This window comes from Lupinus angustifolius, chromosome LG11 (assembly GCF_001865875.1).
Source record: "Lupinus angustifolius cultivar Tanjil chromosome LG11, LupAngTanjil_v1.0, whole genome shotgun sequence".
Lineage (NCBI taxonomy): Eukaryota > Viridiplantae > Streptophyta > Magnoliopsida > Fabales > Fabaceae > Lupinus > Lupinus angustifolius.
The window spans coordinates 236,668-252,359 of record NC_032019.1 but is presented as its reverse complement, the minus strand read 5'-3'; the positions used below and the strand labels follow the sequence as shown (position 1 = coordinate 252,359).

The 15,692-nt window shown below is 35.2% G+C and overlaps 5 protein-coding genes across 5 annotated transcripts in view; 3 read left to right on the top strand and 2 right to left on the bottom strand.

The window, feature by feature from the left end:
• On the top strand, nt 326-2,108 carry LOC109360200 (premnaspirodiene oxygenase-like). The gene is made up of 2 exons (XM_019604922.1): nt 326-1,261; nt 1,435-2,108. The coding sequence occupies exons 1-2, from the start codon at nt 377-379 to the stop codon at nt 2,047-2,049; spliced, it is 1,500 nt and encodes a 499-aa protein (XP_019460467.1). The 5' UTR covers nt 326-376; the 3' UTR covers nt 2,050-2,108.
• LOC109360198 (pentatricopeptide repeat-containing protein At3g06920-like) lies at nt 3,157-6,354 on the bottom strand. Its single transcript, XM_019604918.1, has 2 exons — nt 6,274-6,354; nt 3,157-6,153 (listed from the first exon to the last, which is right to left on the bottom strand). Exons 1-2 carry the CDS (start codon nt 6,296-6,298, stop codon nt 3,476-3,478), a joined length of 2,703 nt encoding a protein of 900 aa, XP_019460463.1. The 5' UTR covers nt 6,299-6,354; the 3' UTR covers nt 3,157-3,475.
• On the bottom strand, nt 7,285-8,622 carry LOC109360204 (serine acetyltransferase 1, chloroplastic-like). The gene has a single exon (XM_019604926.1). It carries the CDS (start codon nt 8,534-8,536, stop codon nt 7,397-7,399), a length of 1,140 nt encoding a protein of 379 aa, XP_019460471.1. The 5' UTR covers nt 8,537-8,622; the 3' UTR covers nt 7,285-7,396.
• LOC109360202 (cysteine synthase 2-like) lies at nt 9,585-11,699 on the top strand. The gene is made up of 6 exons (XM_019604924.1): nt 9,585-9,809; nt 9,894-9,968; nt 10,256-10,399; nt 10,545-10,928; nt 11,013-11,248; nt 11,370-11,699. The coding sequence occupies exons 1-6, from the start codon at nt 9,618-9,620 to the stop codon at nt 11,590-11,592; spliced, it is 1,254 nt and encodes a 417-aa protein (XP_019460469.1). The 5' UTR covers nt 9,585-9,617; the 3' UTR covers nt 11,593-11,699.
• The window catches only part of LOC109360209 (intracellular protein transport protein USO1-like), a 6,218-nt gene continuing 3,224 nt past the window's right edge, over nt 12,699-15,692 (top strand). Inside the window, exons 1-3 of the mRNA XM_019604934.1 lie at nt 12,699-12,858; nt 13,782-15,058; nt 15,144-15,188. Of these exons, the coding sequence (XP_019460479.1) occupies nt 12,783-12,858; nt 13,782-15,058; nt 15,144-15,188 (1,398 nt within the window). The 5' untranslated portion in view covers nt 12,699-12,782. The remainder of the gene's footprint in view (nt 12,859-13,781; nt 15,059-15,143; nt 15,189-15,692) is intronic.

Sequence of the window (15,692 nt, the reverse complement as noted above, 5' to 3'; positions counted from 1 at the left end):
ATAAAAAAATGAGTAAAAATAATAAAATAGTACATCTAATACTAATTTTTTATTAAATAATATAAATAATAATAAATTTTTATTTTACTTTTCAAAGAACTAATATCATAATATAGATTGGGATGAACTATATATGATAAAATAATATATTTTAATGAAATAATATAAATATTTAGCTATTGAATACACAATGAATGAAATAATATAAGTATATTAATGAGTATTTATTACTTTTATAAAAAATACAAAATTAATAATGATTTAAATAAATACCAAATGAATAGTATATTTGATCTGATCTCACACTTACTGTATATATGTAAACTAGTTGACACATACCATAAACACTCACTCACTGCTATACATTATTCTCCTCATGGAGTTATCAATCCCCTTTCTTTTGTTTTCACTAAGTTTTATAATTTGTATCTTATTTATTGTGAAAGTAGGAAAGAGATCCAATGGCAGAAGCAAAACATGGAATCTTCCCCCAGGGCCATGGAAGCTGCCCTTAATAGGAAGCATACACCACCTCATAGGCTATATACCCCATCACCGTATGAGAGAGCTAGCCCAAAAGCATGGCCCTATCATGCACTTAAAAATTGGTGAAGTATCAACCATAGTAGTTTCTTCTCCCGAAGTTGCCAAGGAAGTGTTGCAAACCAATGATCTCAACTTTGCTGATAGACCTCATCAACTTGGTGCAGATATCATGTGCTATGGTTCCACTGACATTGCTACGTCTCCATATGGTGGTTATTGGAAGCAGCTAAGAAAAATATGCACAATAGAGCTTCTTGGTGCTACACGTGTGAGATCATTCCAATCCATTAGGGAAGAAGAGGTATCCAAGTTAATAACATATATTTCTGCTAACACTGGATCTTCTATCAACCTCAGTAACAAAGTGGCTGCTATGACAAGTTCAATTACTTCAAGGGCCTCTTTTGGTGTGAAATATAAAGATCAAGATGCATTCATTTCACTAATGAGGAAACTTGTGACACTTGCTGAAGGTTTCATTATTATGGATTTGTTTCCTTCCCAAAAGTGGCTTCATATTATCAGTGGAATGAAGCCTAAACTGGAGAAGATGCACAAACAATTTGATATGATTTTTGAAAACATCATCGCAGAAGTGGAGAAGACCGGTGGTGAAGTTGAAACTGAGAGTCTTTTATCTGTTCTACTAAATATTAAAGACCATCAAGACCTTGGATTTCCCTTGACAATGAACAACATCAAAGCTGTAATTTTGGTCAGTATATTTAAACTTAGACATTATTTTATTTCATAACAGAAATTAGGAATGTGTTTGGTAGCTGATACAATACTAATATTAGAAAGATTTTTTCACACATATTTAATATTAAATAAAATAATAATAATAAACAATGTCTACCCTAAAATGTATTTTTGTGTTGCATGCAGGACATGTTTGTTGCTGGAAGTGAGACAACATCTGCAGTTATAGATTGGACCATGTCAGAAATACTGAAAAACCCAAGAGTAATGATCAAAGCTCAAGAAGAGGTTAGAAAAGTTTTTGGTAGCAAAGGATACAGTGATGAAACATCACTTGAAGATCTTAAATATCTAAAAGCTGTGATAAAAGAAACATTGAGATTACACCCTCCTACTCCTCTACTTCTGCCAAGAGAATGTAGAGAAACATGTGACCTTAAAGGGTACACAATACCTGTTGGAACCAAAGTGATAGTGAATGCATGGGCAATTGGAAGAGACCCTGAGTATTGGAGTGAACCAGAGAAGTTTGTCCCAGAGAGATTCATTGATCATCCAATTGATTATAAGGGTTTCAATATGGAATACATACCCTTTGGTGCTGGAAGGAGATCATGTCCAGGCATTTCATTTGCTCTACCTAGTATTGAACTTTGTCTTGCACAGTTGTTGTATTACTATAATTGGGATCTTCCAAGTGGTGGAATCATGGAAAATATACAAATGACTGAAGCTTTAGGCTCCTCATCAAGAAGGGCATCAAATCTGATCTTGGTTCCAATTTCTCACAATCATGTTTAAGTTTCCTAGGACAATAAATTTGAGCCAATATAATATGGCTAATAAATATGTCATGGTTATTTAATAAGGTTGGAGAAAATATAAGTTGCATATATATGTAACTCTTTTTTATGGATGACTTGTACCATTGTGGGGACTGGGGAGTAATATTTAACTATGCAATTCTTCAGTTAGCTCTGACTGAATTAAGTTGCTACTATGTATAGACATTTGAAACGTGAAATATTAACTTATATAGCACCATGGGGAATCTGAACACCGAATCAATTCAAGAACAAAGAGAAACTAATAATAATATAAAATGAACACGTGAGATTTATGAAAAAAAAAACAATTCCGCTATATAAAAATGGATATACAAAAAAATCTGAACAATAATGTTAAGCACTCTCACTCACGCTGCAAAGAATAAGAGAGTTTTCAGTAGGTGTTGCTCACTTGTGTTTGTTGCACATTGCTAGTGTTTAGCATATGATCTTTTTATATATTTGTTATTCTAAAGTATGTCCTAAAATATGTCACACATCAAAAAAAATAAATCATGTCAATTAAAAAAATAAAAAATTTATTATATTTTCTATTTTTAATACATGATTTGGAGCAATTAATTTTTATTCCTTTTTATAAGCACGAATAAATATTCATATGATAAGTAATTGGATGTGAAAACATTAAATGCTTTGAGGTACTGGCTGAAATTCATCTTTCATATTAAGAGAAGTGGCACCCAACTATTCACCACCTTGACCATATGAAAAAAATTATGATTTTGAATACAAGAATTCTTTATTTTCATTTCCTTAGTAAAACGCTGAAAACTGTTTAATTAGTTCTAAAATCATGCTCTTATCTTGAGTGATAAACATATATATAGTTGTGCTTCATACTTAAAGCATAGAGGATCAAACCAATTACGTTACCAAGGTGACTTAGGAATTTAAACAGAGCATATAGACCATGCATAATGATTAAATATCTTGTTTTCTACAACAAAAATAGTGCTGGGAAATCCAGTGGTCTACCTGCACAATACAGAATATTTCCACCTAACAAGAAAAATTCAAATGTGGTCTAAATGCAGCACAACTTTCCCAAAACTAATCTGCATGAAGCAGCCAAAAAATTCTGAAACCTCAATTTGTAATGTATAAGAATTACCATTAAGGAAAAAGACGAGGAACCTTATCAAAGAGCCAATGACATTAGACACATATCTCTGTGTTACAATTTGTCTGATCAGTAAGTAGAGCATTATGGCGTCATTCGATTCATGTAGCCGACCCCACCCAGTGAGACTAAGGCTTGGTTGTTGTTGTTGTAGTCAATTGATATGGGGAAAAGGAAAACATTGACCGGAACCACCACTTATTTTGGTCCAGAAGCCACACTTCTGTTTCAATACCAGTACAATATGGACAACCTGTTCTCAAGGCAATCTTGTAGCATGTTGCGACTTTGCCATTTCCCTTAAGACAGCACCAACAATTGCTGCTTGCTCAAGGCAGTCAGCCTTATGCAATGCATCTAAAAGAACAACACATGTTTTGCTATATATATGACAACCCTTCAGCCGAGTTTCCTCAAAAAGTGTATATGCATCTAATGCTTTATTGGCATTGCTTAATCCTTCTATCATGGCATTATAACAAGCTGAATCAGGTAAGCCCCCACTTGCCTTAAATCTCTGAAAGAGTCCTTTTGCTTCTAGAACATTTCCAGCCTTTGCAAGTCCTGAAATCATGGCTATGTATGTAATAGTATTGGGTTTTAGCCTAAGCTTCTGCATCTCTTGCCAGAACACAAAGGCCTTATTAAATTTTCGAATCATACATAGACCATTTATCATAATGCCATAAGTTAATTCATTTGGAGAGCATTTCAAGTTTTTCATATTCTGAAAGCAGACGAGAGCTTCATCGATTTCCTCGGCTTTCACCAATGCATTAAGTAAGCAATTCCACGTGTGTGTGTTGGTAGCCAGACCTTTCTGCATCAACTCCTCCAAAATTAAATATGCTTCGTCAATCCTTCCCATCTTCCCAAATCCATCAATAAGACTATTATAGATCAGTACATTTAAATCAACACCTTTCGACTTTGCTTCTTCAAATAACATGTATGCTTCATCTAGCCTGTCAATTTTAGCAAGCCCGTCAATGACACAACCATAAGTAACAACAGTAGGATGGAGACCCTTTGTCTTCATTTCCTCCAGAAGTTGATAAGCTTTATTGACCTTACCAGACTTGCAGAATCCATCAATAACAATATTGTAAGCACGGGTGTCCATATGCAGTCCTTGCTCCTTCATCTCATAAAACAACTGATAAGTTTCGTTTGGCAAACCTGCTTTCACAAGACCACGGATCACAATTGAGTAGCTCTGGACATCAGGAATTAACCCCTTAGCCTTTATTTCTTCAAATAAAGCCCTCCCTTTCTCAGTTTCACCAGCTTTGAAAACACAATCCATGTAAGCATTAAGGAGCATCAAATCAGGAGAGCAGCCCCTATGGATCATCTCTTTATAAATTTTGTGACCATCCTCCTTCCTACCACAGTTGAAGAAGTTCCTAATAAGCGATGTATATACCACCACGTTTGGAGTCTGACCAGAATCTAACATCTTTTCATAAAGACTGTAGGCATCATTCACCCTGCCATGTCTTCCTAAACCATCAATAAGAGAACAAAATGTAACTATGTCAGGGGTGCAAACTTTATGATCCAATCCTAAAAATATGGAGCAAGCTTCATCAAGTTTTTGCGCTTTACATAGTCGATCAATCATTATATTTACAGTCATGATATTAGGGAACATGCCAGCCTCTTTCATTGCATCCCGAACCTTAAGAGCATCTTCAAGTTTTCCTGCCTTACAAAACATATCAATTAAAATATTATAGGTTGGAAAATTGGGTGCTGCATCTTTCTTCATTTCTTCATAGATCCGCAATGCTTCCTCTAATTTACCCTTTCTTCCTAGGCAAGTTAGAATGCAATTATATGCAATTACACTAGGGATACATCCCTTTTTCTTTTGCCTTTCAAGTAAACTGTATGCTTCATTAAATTTCCCAACTGAACCATAGCCCATAATCATGGTATTGTAAGCATAAACACAAGGGACACTCCTGTTGAGATCCAATTCTTCAAACAACTCAATAGCTTCGTCCAGCCTCTCAGCCTTGCAAAGAACCCCTATCATGCTACTATATGTCACGTTGTCGGGTACCAACCCTTGTGCTTTCAATTCATGAAAGAATTTCCACGCCATATCAACCTTGCCAACTTTCCCAAAACAGTTAATGCAGACATTATAAAGGACAAGGTCAGCATTAAACGAGTTACTCTTCAACTCATCCAGCAAGGAAAGAGCAGCATCAACGCGGCCCTCCTTGGCAAAAACACGAACAAGTGTAGTAAACACATGCATGCTCACTTCATAGCCTAGTTCCTGCATCTGATGATAGAGGGTGAGCATGAGATCACATTCATGAGAGGCAGAGAGGGCACCAATCAGTGTTGTATAAGCTGAAAAAGCAGGACGAAACTTGAACTTCCTCATGGTTTCAATGATAACAAAAGCTTCACGTACTTGTCGTGAATTGACAAACCTAGCAACCAATTCGATACAAGTATTATGTGACACTTCTAATCCAGCCATACTCATTTCTTCAATAATCTGTTCGAAATGGTCCAAGCTTCTGGTCCTAGCCATAAGCATGAGAAGTGCATTGTACGCTACAGGATCATGTGCTTTTTCAGTTTTAACCTCCACCCACCTAAAAAACTGCAATGCAGTATTCACATTCTTTAACTTCCTTATTACTCCAACAACCAATTCAGGTTGAGGCATTTCATCAAACACGTTGAGGGCATCCTCAATGGCAGGTCCCCAAGGTCCAGTCTCCAAAACCCTGCATACATCATACACTGAGATTCTAGTAACCTTCACTTTTGTTGGATTCTCATTCGTAAAGCAAAAAACTTTCCCATTCGTTTCAGAAGGAGGAGGAGGCCCATTTGACCAGGATGAGGATGAGAACTTCTTCGATGAAGGGTCAATTTTCCCGCATTTAAGAACAGACTTAAACTTCAGCACTGAAAACCAAAAAATAAATAAATTAACTTAAATTGGAATGAGAATGATATTAAAATTGGAACCCTGAAGCTGAAACATGAAAACGGTAATAAAAGTTGTGATTTAGAATGGAAAAATACCTTGGGTCCTTGAGAGAAACTTCATGAGTGCACAGAGTATGTAGTGAAAATGAAAGGAAAAGATAAACAGAGCAAGCGTGTGCAGAAATCACCAATATGAGAGAAACATTGGAGTTAGGATTTTAATTTTCTAGCTCAAAATTGTAATTTTAATCTTTTTATATATAATAAAAAAATTCATGTGATTTGGGTATTCAGTCATAAAATCTCAAAACTTACTTATAAATTATTCATAGAGAAGATATGTGTAGGTAATAAATTTGAACTTACAAGGTGGCAATGTAGCTATATGTTAATTTCTTCAATTTCTTACTAACATTCAAGTTTCGTTGGAAAATATAGGTTGATTCTGTTTTAAAAGTGATAGCACGTCCCTTCAATTTATATTGGATTTTCTTATGTTTGCCCATTTTAATTTAGCCAAAATATAAGTTGATGGCAATAAAAACATCCACAAAGAGAAATTACAATAATAGTTACATCACAAGATATAAGCATGAGTATGGAAATTACATATTTCACAAGATATAAGCATGCAACTCTTGGGTTTTTTAGCTTTTCTGAGAAAGTCCATTCCATATTGGAAATGATCAGAGATGACCCTCCAGTGGGAAATCACAGAGATTACTAGTCATCAATGAAGCACATTTATAAGATAACATCTTCACTTATACTCCTTAATGTTCTGTGTCACTAACATAATTCACAATATATATATATACACATATATTATACTAAGCCCATAATTTAGTTGAGCCAGTTGACTCTTGGGGACCTGTATTATGCAAATACCCCAAAGAATAATTAGAAACAAAAACAACTTGTTTTGGATAAGAATAATTTCATATGCAACCACATGACATTACTGATCACAGTAGTATCTAACAAGAATAAGCAAACAATCAGAAGTTCTGAAATGAAAGCCACACAGGCCAAATTCATATAGTAATAGTAAATAATAAAACAAAAGGCCAAAAGGGTGATTCCAGCACCTTACAACAACACAACCAGTAACTAAAGGGCACTCTTGTTATTATTTCTTTTCCTTATTGTTAGCAGGAGAACATGGATTCTCTCTTACATAACAAACAAGAGACCCAAATTAAAATTACTTAATCTAATTCTAAACACAATAATCATAAAACTCAGAGATATTTGAAGTATGGTCCATAGTGAAGCTAGGAATCTTATCCAATTTGATAGGGTTGTTCTTCCCTCCAACCAACTTAGCCGGATTCCCAACAACAGTAGTCCTTGGAGGAACATCCTTAATCACTACTGAACCAGCACCGATTTTAGCACCATCACCAATCTTAATATTCCCTAAAATACAAGTTCCTGCTCCAATCAACACACCATCACCAATCTTAGGGTGCCTATCCCCAGTGGCCTTACCAGTCCCTCCCAATGTGACACTATGCAAAATTGATACATCATTTCCAATCACAGCAGTTTCTCCAACAACAATCCCAGTTGCATGATCAAGTAAAATCCCACTTCCAATCTTGGCTCCTGGATGAATATCCACTGCTAAAACTTCCGAAACCCGGTTCTGAATCATAACTGCTAAAACCTTCCTTCCTTGTAACCACAGCTTGTGAGCTACCCTGTGTGCTTGGCATGCCACGAACCCTTTGAAATTCAAGAAACAATGCACATAGCTTATACAAGCAGGGTCTCTTTCCTTCACTGCTCTCAAATCATCCTTCACAGCATCCATGATGTTATGCTCATCATCACCATCCAAAATTCCCTTAAAAAGATCAAAAAGTGTAGAACTTGGAAGGCTTGCGTTGCTCAACCTTATAGCAAGGTGATTAGCCAAAGCAGATTCCAATGATTTATGTGACAAAATGGAACTATGGTAGTAACTGGATAAGATAGGTTCGACGGTGACATCAAATCTAGCTTCATCTTGCATCTTAAGCCATAGATTGTGTCCACCTACGTCATGATCAACTTCATCTACAACAGTGTGAGTGTGCAATGAGTTGAGGTGGTATTTGGAAAAGGGTGATGAAGGAACGTGATTGGTGAAAGTGGAATATCCACATGAGTGATGATAATGGGTTTGGGAGGTGTTTGGGTTAAAGGAAAGTGGGCATGAAGAAGCATAAATAGGAGCAGACATGAATGAAGGAGGTGAAGAAAGGAGAGAGAAATGAAGGGTTTTGAGGAAAGGTGGGAACTTTGGGGAGAAGAGAGAGAAAAGACTTGGTTTTGGAGTGAGAAGGGAAGTGAGGGAGCGAAATGTGATCACCATAACTTAGGTTCAAGAATTTATGGGAAAATAATTTGGAAGGAATTGAAGAACAAAAAGGAGAAAGGATTCTGATCCAGAGAGGAAAGGGAGGAGAAGGTCTTAAAGGTGCATGAAAGTAGGACGAGGATCATATGTCTCCAACCTTGTCTCATTCTTCGTCTTTAAGTCTACCACATTTTACTATATGAATAAAATAATATTTTTAAAAATAAAAAATCACATTTTTATTGGTTTAGAATACAATGTAAATATTGTCTAACAACTCTGTCAGAGTTTATCCTATATTATTTTCATTAAAAAATTAAAGATATTAACACATCAATCATATTAACATATAAATAGTAAACTTATTTTGTTGATAAAAATCTATAAAGAAGTCCAGTTTTGTGATGATAAATAAAAAAGTCCAGTTTTGCTTCTCTTGAATAACGAATGAGCCATCTCCATCTCTATGTAACCCATGACATCATTATAAAATTCTGATCAGAACAAATGAATAATATTTCATTCAAGGCCACGTCCTCACGCTATGTATTGGGACATTCCCTACTTATATTTTAATCATCAATTATTGTCTCTTTCGTCAACTATTTGAAGTTTGACATGTGACTCTTGGTTGAAGTATGCAATATGGAAACTAGATTGGATTTTATGCATTGCATTGACCAATGGTCATCCACTACACAGCTTAATACTCTAGTCAATACTGAATGTGCTTGTATAAGATAGAATCTACTACTGGAGCTCATCTATTGTCTCACATTTTATGTCATTTCATGTACCATTATACAATGAGCAATGAGCTTATAAATGGTCAAATATTTGTTCTGACCAATCACATGTCCATGAGATATGGAGTGACACAATATGTGTGATAGCATATATTTACCCATCTACTACATACATCAACTATTAATAATAGATCATGGAACTATATATTTTAAAAATGGGCCAAAACATAGAGGAAAGAGAAGCCCATTACCATTGACATGTTTACATAGATAGATCCACATTAACTAAGAGAAGAAGACATTAGGATTGATTTAAGGTTGGTGTTGTTCATCAATATCATCAAATAAAAATGATAGCGGGAAGAACCACAAGCGCTGTTGCTGCCATCTTCACCTCACTCCTCTTTGGTTACTTCATCTGTAATTATTATTCGAAGAAGAAATTTGTTAATAAGAAAAAGAACAACAATGGATTGGTTGATGCCATTGGTAACACCCCTTTGATTCGAATCAATAGTCTCTCTGATGCTACGGGGTGCCAAGTATTTTCACTTTCCCTTTTTATTCCATTTCTCTTCCTCTTTTCCACAATTCTCACTCACAAATTTCCTTTCTACTTATTCTAGATTCTTGGCAAGTGCGAGTTTTTGAATCCTGGAGGGAGTGTCAAAGATAGGGTTGCACTCCAAATCATTCAAGAGGTAAACTCCTTTTTCAATGTTGATGACTCCTTCAATTGCAGTTCAAATATAATGAAATGTATAGATTATGTTCTGTGTTTACTGTAATTTATAAATAGAATAAATCAAAGTTACAAAATTATAAATCATAGTGGAACCAAAGAGAACAAATATCTCATTCTTCTGAGTGCTTTGACAATTTCATTCCAAAATATGATTATCAAAGCTTTGGGTCATTTATTCGTTAACTACCATAATCCCTCGTTTGTGCTCTCTGTTTATTCTTTTCCCAATGATTGGTTATGCAGGCTTTGGAATCTGGACAACTACGCCGGGGTGGAATTATTACTGAAGGGAGTGCTGGAAGCACGGCCATTAGCATTGCCACTGTTGCTCCTGCCTTTGGATGCAAATGCCACGTGGTTATACCGGATGATGCTGCCATTGAGAAGGTATTTTGTACTTAGTTAAGCAACTCTATTATCATACACCAAGTGCATAACCAATAAGACGATAAACTTTTCTGAAGAATATTGTCAACAATTGAAGATTCTCAAACTGAAACATTTTGTTTCTTCTATCTCAACCAACTTTCAGTCTCAAATAATTGAAGCCCTTGGGGCAACTGTTGAAAGAGTACGACCAGTTTCCATTACTCACAAAGACCATTTTGTCAATATTGCACGTAGACGGGCATCGGAAGCAAACGAATTTGCATTGAAGAATAGATCACAATTAAATGGAAAAGACACAAAACAAGCAAATGGTCACGAATCTGATGGATACAGACACAGTTCACTCTTTTCTACTGACTGTCAAGGCGGGTTTTTCGCCGATCAGTTTGAGAACTTAGCAAACTTCAGGGCTCATTATGAGGGTACAGGGCCTGAGATTTGGGAACAGACGAGTGGAAAGTTGGATGCATTTGTTGCTGCGGCAGGCACTGGTGGTACTGTGGCTGGAGTTTCCAGGTTTCTCCAGGTTCATTGCCTCTTCCTTCACCTTTTAAAATGCTGTGATTTTGATTTCAGAAGTTTCCTGAATTTCTTGTCTTCTGTTCTACAGGAAAAGAATCCAAATGTCAAGTGCTTCCTTGTAGATCCTCCTGGTTCTGGTTTGTTTAACAAGGTAACAAGGGGAGTAATGTACACCAAAGAGGAGGCAGAAGGTCATAGACTTAAAAATCCATTTGACACTATAACAGAAGGAATAGGAATTAACAGGGTAACAAAGAATTTTGCAGAGGGAAAACTCGATGGTGCTTTTCGAGGCACAGATATGGAGGCTGTTGAAATGGCTAGGTCAGTATTCCCGACTCTTTTCTTAGCCATCTTATCTTTATTTTAGCTCATTTGGTGTGTTGAGTGGAAGAAATGAATGAATGAATTTAATTATTGCCATAGTTTTTGACTCGTGTTCCAGGTTTCTTTTGAAGAACGATGGTCTCTTCCTCGGGAGTTCTTCTGCAATGAACTGTGTTGGAGCAGTTAGAGTAGCACAGTCACTTGGCCCAGGTCACACAATTGTAACCATTCTTTGTGACAGCGGAATGAGACATTTGAGCAAGTTCTATAACTCTGAATACTTGTCTCAGCTTGGCTTGACACCTAAAGCAACAGCATTAGAGTTCTTGGGCATCAAATGAGTGTTGTGTCTGTTGTGGCATCCTCAACACATGGCTTTTTTTTGGCATCAACTAAGATTAGATCAACTAATTTTTGTCTCAGATTGTATTTTTAGACTATTTGAGATTAGGGAGGAATCAAATTAGAGGATATACAGTTAATGAAGTGCCAGAGAATTGAAAGTCAGAACTATTTTACTGAATTCTATATTTGGCATCAAAAGTCTTCTTTGTTAAACAAAAGTAATTTTACCTAATTCAGTTTCGATAAAAATAAGTTTATGGACTTCAATTTATGTTTGATTATTACATTATGATTAAAAGTACTCCTGATATAATGAATATAGCTTGAATTGGGTCATTCAAATTAACTTTTAAGAGTGCATTTAGCAAAATGATGAAAATTTTAAAGTAAAGAAATATATATCTCTTTAAGACTAAATAAGAAACACACAACATTAAACTTTCACATCTCAATTACTATTACTAGATATGACTATTCCATTTAAAGTTAAAATAATTAAAACAACACAAGAAATATATTATTTATGTAACACAGATTTAAAATTAAACTACTAATGATTCTCCATAGGCTACACTAGGAAATGAGCCAAATCGAGTTGAACTAGAGCTCAATTCGGTTCAGCTCGATAAAGATTGGTAACTATTCGATTCAGTTCGAATTGTTCATTTAGACAACTCAAATAATTAATTAAATTTTGAAAAATAATTGAAATTTTTTTATATATATAAATATAATATTGTTTATATATAATAACAATAAACATTAAAAAAATAATGTATAAATCATAATAAATATAAAAATTAGTTTATAAATAAATATATATATAACGAGTTCCCTCAATTTCAACTCATTTAATTCATGTATCAAATTTATTAAGTTAAATAACGAATTGAGTTTCGAATAAATACCAAGTTAGTTTAATTCATTGTCGGTCCTACTACTAGTATAACAATAACAAATATGTTATGGAATATAACATATAAAAGAGGATAAAACATTGGCATGCCAAGTGGCTACCAGCATCCATAAAGGAAAGAAAATTATGAGGAAGTTGATATCTGAACCATTCATCCAGCAATTACTGACGAAGACCACATCTCAGTCGTTAGATTTAGTCCGATGTGGCATTTGATGTCCGAATCATAATAAATTGGTCAGAAATAACCCTCAACTGTATAACTGATGAATGTGTGTGAGAAAGAGAAAATACATTTCCAAGTACAAATCGAGGTTCTTCAATTCTCTTTCTATCCTCTCAATCTGTAAGTCTCACTTATTCACTCCCCTTTCTTACCCTCTTGATTTCAAGTGTAAAGTTTGCATCTTTTTTGTTTTTTTAGTGAATTTTTTGGTTACGTTACTTAGGTATTGGAAATGCTCATTGTTCAGGAAAATTGGATTTTTTTTGGTTTTAATTTGATTTTTGCTATAATTTTGACATCCCAAGTTTAGCTTGGTTCTCATTCAACTCCTGAATCTGTAACTTTCAGTTCTTCTTGTTGTTTATGCAGGACTTCAAGACTTTGAAAGTGCTTCATAGTGATGAAAATTGGAACTTTATTGCTTGTAATATGTTTCTCTGTGATAAATTTGTCATAATGTCTGATAAAAACTCGGTTTTTGGAATTTAATTTTGCTTTGTGTTTAGTTTTTTATTTGTTGAAAATATACTCACTAAGACTCTCCCTTTTGGATGACCTAGGGTTTCTCAATTTCTCAGGAACTAATGCAAATTGAAATTTCATAGTTTGTTTTTTATTTTTTTCCTTTCAAATTTCTTAGCTCAATTATTCATCTTCCTTGCCGGAGAGTGCTGTTTATCGTGTTGAATTTTTGCTTATAAACTGATTTTCTTCATGGACTCTGGGATGAGGTCAATTTTCAAGCTTCAATTGCAACGGGTTTTCAAGTTTTCATGGCACGATAATTTTGGTTTTCTCAGTTTGGACAAAAAATAAATCTTTTAATTTCGATCCACCCAGGTTCTCTTTTAAACATGACACCTGTTTTCTAAATGATCTTCCATTGTTGGAATTATTGTTTTTTTATGAATAATTGAATTTTATATATTCTAGGTTAGAAATACTGCTCTTTTTGGTATATAAGTTAACAAGTTTTTAGCTATTCTCTTTGTGCTTTGCTGTTTGGCATTCTTATACAAATGGGTTTTTTGTTCCCTTGATAGGTTTGAGTTGTCCAATTAACAAAGTCAGTGAAGTAGAAAGTGTGCAGGAAGAAGTAGTTTGTAGATTTTCTGTAGATAACATCATTATGGGTGAGGGGGAATCAGCAAATGTTGTTTCCAACACTGACTCAAATGGCAATTGCTTGCCAGGGAAAACTTTAAATGGTGTGAGTGAGAAGAAGGACCTGGAAGGTGATCAAGGAAAAGCCTCAGGGGACAATGGAGTCAAAGACTTGAAAGAGGATGTCATAAAAGAAATGGAAGAAGATCAGAAAGCTGGTGGAGAAGTAAAACACAACAATGAAGTTGATGACGAGGAGGAAGTAAAAGAGGACAAGGAAATTGGTTCAGTGGAAGGAAAAAAAGAGGATAACAAAGATGATAATGTATTTGAGAGTGAAAAGCTGAATGAAGAAGCAGGGGTTAAGGAAACTGTGTATAGTAAAGAAGAAAAGGAAAATGTAGAAGCTAAGAAACCAGATTTGGATGTAATGGAAGCAATGGATGCCCATAAAGGTAAAAATGAAAGCAGTGAAAAGGAGACAATCCGAGAGGAAGAAAAGAGTGAGGATAAGGTTGATAAGCCAAAAGATGAAGAGAAGGTAGAAGATAGTAAGATCGAGATAGGATTGATAAAGTTTGAGAAAGGGAAGAACATCGGGGAGAAGGTGATAAGTAAAAGACAGGAAACTGTGGATAGTAAAGGAGAAAAGGAAAGTGCAGAAGCCAAGAAACCTGAAGTGGTTGTGATGGAAGAAGTGGCTGTCCCTGAAGACAAAGATGAGAGAAGGAAAAAGAACAAAGTTCAAGAAGAGGAGGATGAGGATAAGATTAATAAGTTAAAAGAAGAAGAAAAGGTCGATGATAGTAAGGTTGAGAAGGAATTGAGAAAGCACAGCAAAGGGAAGATTAACGGAGAGAAGGTGAAAAGGAAAAGAAAGGAAACCGTGCATAGTGAAAAGGAAAAGGAGAGTGCAGAAGCTAAGACACCAGAATTGGATGCTATGGATGAAGAGGGTGTCTCTAAAGACAAAGATGAGAGCAGTGAAAAGGAGAAATTTCAAGAAGAGGGGAAGGAGGAGGATGAGGAGAAAGGATCAAAAAAGTATAGGAAAGGGAAGATCAACAGGGAGAAGGTGGAGGGAAAAAGAGAGGTACTTAAGGAGACTGAGTCGAGGACTCCTGCTATAAGTCGTCCTGTGCGTGAAAGGAAAACAGTGGAGAGGTTAGTTACATCAATTGAAAAAGATGCAAACAAAGAACTTCACATCGCAAAGGTATTCATTTTCCGTTTCATATTAAGCCTTAATTGTGTGCTATATTAAAACTTATTTCATTTATGGTTTACCTTTTATATTGCAGGGTCGTGGCACTCCTTTGAAAGATATACCCAATGGTATAATGTTTGTCTTCAATTCTTCTTTCCATTATGGTTTATGAATCCCCTTCTATTTACTATAGCATGCTAAAATTAACCTAATTCATAATGTCTCCTTTCACAAGCATTCCACGTTCTTCATGAGTTTACTGAAATAGCCAGACTGATGTTTTCTTTTATGACAACATATTGAAATAACAGTGCAAGAAATGAATTCTAATTGTCGTCAATTGTGGAAATTTATCAAGAAAAGGAAAGAGCTAAATATTATTTGATGAGTGAATGTTTGATGGCATAAAAAGAAAATGACTTAATTTTTATTAAATTTCGAAATCTACTTGTCATCATGTTCTATGATTCCATTACAACTTGGAAATTAGGGATGGATGTCCTGATTTGTGATTGTAAACTGCTTAGTTTTATTAACTTGTTTCTGGATTCAGTATCCTCATTCTCGTCCTCCTCCTCATCCTCCTCCTATCCTCATGCTCATTCTTGTCCTCATCCTATCCTCATCCTCATTCTCCTCCTCA

Bases quoted from the DNA above. Each gene is read 5' to 3' on its own strand.
- LOC109360200 (XM_019604922.1), top strand. From the start codon at position 377: ATGGAGTTATCAATCCCCTTTCTTTTGTTTTCACTAAGTTTTATAATT. The intron at 1,262-1,434 runs GTCAGTATATTT...TGTTGCATGCAG, and splicing joins ACATCAAAGCTGTAATTTTG to GACATGTTTGTTGCTGGAAG.
- LOC109360198 (XM_019604918.1), bottom strand. From the start codon at position 6,298: ATGAAGTTTCTCTCAAGGACCCAAG. The intron at 6,154-6,273 runs GTATTTTTCCAT...TTTGGTTTTCAG, and splicing joins GTTTCTCTCAAGGACCCAAG to TGCTGAAGTTTAAGTCTGTT.
- LOC109360204 (XM_019604926.1), bottom strand. From the start codon at position 8,536: ATGGTGATCACATTTCGCTCCCTCACTTCCCTTCTCACTCCAAAACCA.
- LOC109360202 (XM_019604924.1), top strand. From the start codon at position 9,618: ATGATAGCGGGAAGAACCACAAGCGCTGTTGCTGCCATCTTCACCTCA. The intron at 9,810-9,893 runs GTATTTTCACTT...TACTTATTCTAG, and splicing joins CTGATGCTACGGGGTGCCAA to ATTCTTGGCAAGTGCGAGTT. The intron at 10,400-10,544 runs GTATTTTGTACT...ACCAACTTTCAG, and splicing joins ATGATGCTGCCATTGAGAAG to TCTCAAATAATTGAAGCCCT.